This window comes from Cyprinodon variegatus, unplaced genomic scaffold, assembly GCF_000732505.1.
Source record: "Cyprinodon variegatus isolate N-32 unplaced genomic scaffold, C_variegatus-1.0 Scaffold191, whole genome shotgun sequence".
Lineage (NCBI taxonomy): Eukaryota > Metazoa > Chordata > Actinopteri > Cyprinodontiformes > Cyprinodontidae > Cyprinodon > Cyprinodon variegatus.
This window is the reverse complement of record NW_015150644.1, coordinates 771,717-775,101: the sequence shown is the minus strand read 5'-3', so window position 1 is coordinate 775,101 and position 3,385 is coordinate 771,717. Positions and strand designations below refer to the sequence as shown.

The 3,385-nt window shown below is 37.0% G+C and overlaps 1 protein-coding gene across 1 annotated transcript in view; it reads right to left on the bottom strand.

The window, feature by feature from the left end:
* The window catches only part of LOC107087687 (glutamate receptor ionotropic, NMDA 2C-like), a 54,405-nt gene that overhangs the window by 5,115 nt on the left and 45,905 nt on the right, over positions 1-3,385 (bottom strand). Inside the window, exons 9-11 of the mRNA XM_015379400.1 lie at positions 2,181-2,341; positions 1,899-2,086; positions 482-714 (exon numbers count right to left, since the gene is read on the bottom strand). Of these exons, the coding sequence (XP_015234886.1) occupies positions 482-714; positions 1,899-2,086; positions 2,181-2,341 (582 nt within the window). The remainder of the gene's footprint in view (positions 1-481; positions 715-1,898; positions 2,087-2,180; positions 2,342-3,385) is intronic.

Here is a 3,385-nt window from a genome sequence, read left to right as displayed (position 1 = left end):
AGTGTTGTTCAGCATGGGGGTGAGTAGAAAATGAAGGCTAATCATGTTTTGGGTGTACTATTCCTTTAAGCCAGACAATTTACATTTAAAATAAGAAAACACAATTGCATTGTCTTATTTCAAGTGCATATTATCTAATTATCCTATTTTAATAGTAAAATTACTAATTTCATTGGCAAACATTCTCATTTACCTACTCAAATTAAGGGTAAATACACTTAATTTGAGAAATTTTTACTTATTTCTAGGTCGTTTTTTCAGTGTGTCACTCCCTTACGACTTTAATTTCCAAAAAAATACCCCATTTCACCGTTTCATATTGATGTTGGTACAGATTTTCATATTGTCTCACCCATAATTCAAAGCTATTACCTCCATCATGAAACTTAGAAAACAGTAAAATAAAATCTACCAGAAAATCCCAGGTGGTGCTTCTCCATGTTTTAACAATATCTTCCATGTCAGAGTTAACTTTACTTACTCTGCTGATAGCTAGGAGGAAGTCCAGTCGCTCGGATTTGCGAACCGAATGCCGAAGTTTCCAGTAGAGCAGATGTTCCCAAGCAAACACCAGCAGACTGAGGCCCATAGCAACCAGCAGCATGTAAAAGACCCCGGCCATGTTGTCAATATCGAGCTTACTGCTCATGACCTCCTTCTTTTCGTTACGACAGATGCCTGTGAGCCACACAGTTTGAAGCTTCTGTGTGTCACCTGTGGGGGAAATAAGAGGTTTGAGTTGTATACAATCATCTCTGTGACCATATGGAGGCCCAATCCTGCCATAATTAAAAATACATACAGAAATAACTGAAGGACTTAATATAAAATTACTTGAAAAAGTAGCTAATAATATGAATTTATGTGCCATTAAATGTGACAAAATAAAAGATTATTTATCTAAAAATATATATTTTAACTTCCACTTTTGTTTTTACTTTTCTTCTGGAATTTATGCTGTCTGATTTTTAACCCGCTTATTTTCTGTTATACATTTTTTGAAGTCTTTATTTTGAGGTTTTTTGTTCCATATTTCCAACGCAACTTTTTTTATTGTTTCATATTTATTCACACCAAAATAAAAAAAAAGTATTTTTATTTTTGCTTTTAAAGGAGGTTTTTACTCCACCATAAATATTTATTTTCATTTTATTTTAACTTCCTTCTATTTCTGAAACAATGAGTCATTTCTGGCTCGAATTTTTCTAACAGATTTTTTTACCCAAAGGATTTTTGTCTTCCATTTTTTGTTTTCTTCGCCCCTTTTTCCACCTTGTCTATTTCCACCTGGTCGCCTGACTGCAGCCGGTAATGTTAAAACGATTATAGCTAGTAGGAAGTCCAGTCGCTCGGACTGGACTTCCTACTAGCAAAGCTTCACAACTATTGGCCAAGGTCTAGCTACCCGAAACGGCTACTGAGCATGACTGCGCGGATTTGGTCAATTGTTGATCAAATGTTGAAAAAATATCTTATTTTTATACACAAATTCATATTATTAGCTACTTTTTCAAGCAATTTTATATGATTAAGTCCTTTATTTATTTCTGTATGTATTTTTAATCATGGCAGGATTGGTCCTCCATACGGTTTGACATTTATCTATTAGGCATCTTTTTGTATTTCTCCTGCAGTCTGTGATATTTTCACCTCAAGGTCACTCTGCTTCTGTTATTGTTAAAGTGAACAAATCAACTCCAGATTAATTTTATTGACTTGCATCTGTGGCCAGTCCTGCATTCAGATCAACTCCTTCTTTGTGGAGTTTTTTGTTATATATAAATATTTACCCTGGAACATGCTAGCTATTGATTTTCTATGATATTATTAGATTTTATTGTATTATTGTGACGCATCATGACTTTGTTAGTTCAGGTTTATGAATGCACAGCAGATACCATCAGCCAGGAACTGCAGCAGGGCCAGGTCGATGGGCCGTTTCCAGCGGGAATCCTTCTGCAGAGCAATGCCATAACCAGTCGTTGCAAACACTTTCCCACTGCCAATGGTTACCAGTTTACATCCTTCGTCTTTGCCAGCCATGTAATTCAGCACAGCAGCATCATAGATAAAGGCATCCAGTTTCCTAACATTGTAAAAGAGATCACACAAATAATTTAGCTGATTGGCTCCGATTCCACTGCCACAATGTGTGCGTATGACTGTTTGCAGAGACCTACCCTGTTTTAAGGCTGTTAAGAGCGTCTTCCACTCCTTTTTGATTGTATTTGACCATGTGGGAGTGCATCTCGGGGTAGTTACTCCTTATGTTTCGCTCCGTGCTGCCATTTGGGACCGTACCAAAGCGGAACGGAGGATACTGCTCCTGTGGCTTTTGAAACTGTTGGATGTTGAAGAACATTTTATAATAGCAAACGTCATTCTTAAGTCATTTGCATATCATTTAATACATTTAGATAGGTGTAAGTGGAGGTGATGAAGGGGTTAAATCCGTCACCATGGATTTCATTTTACTTTACAGAAATATTCTGTCATTTTAAAGTGTGACAAACAGCAGACAATGACCATGTCTGCATTTGTTATTGTTTTTCTTTCACACTGCTGTAGAGTATTTTATAACTATCCACAGCTTTTGTTTTCTTTTAACCCTTTATAGGGCCCTCAGTGAAATACTTTGAAAATCAAAATTTTAAGCCAATAGGGTTATTTGAATCCAGGACAAGACCTTATTGCCTTTGTAACATCCATCCATCCATCCATTCTCTTACACGCTTGTCCCAATTGGGGTCACGAGGGGTGCTGGTCGATGGGCAAGAGGCAGGGTACACCCTGGAACAGTCGTGTTTTTGGACTGTGGGAGGAAGCCAGAGTACCAGGAGAGAACCCACACATGCTCAGGGAGAACATGCAAACTCCATGCAGAAAGACCCTGGGCCAAGAACCAAGAACCAAGAACCTTCTTGCTGCAAGGCAGCAGTGCTACCCACTGTGCCACTGAGCGGCAACATTCAAAAATATTTAAGATATTTCAATGGCAAAAACAAAAGAAAAATAACAAAAGTGCTTCTATAACAGGAATTTTCCGCTGGTTATTAAAGATCATTTAAAAGTTATTAAATTATTATTTTTTAAATTAAGGCCTTAATTTGCATTAAAATTAATAAAATGTGATTATCATGGCATTTAAAATACTTTATATATATATTAAAAAAAAGTTTATAAAAACAATTTCTTCAGATATATCGCGATTTAATTTGCGTGGAACCGCTTCCAGTTGAGCGTTGAAATAGCACGTCGATAAAGATGACAGACAAGTGGCTTCTCCAATCATATGCAAGGAGTTTTGATAAGGCCCAGCCTTCAGTAAAGGCAATTCCTATGGCGGTTTCCCAGATGTATGTGAGTGGAGCTAGGCGGAGCTAGA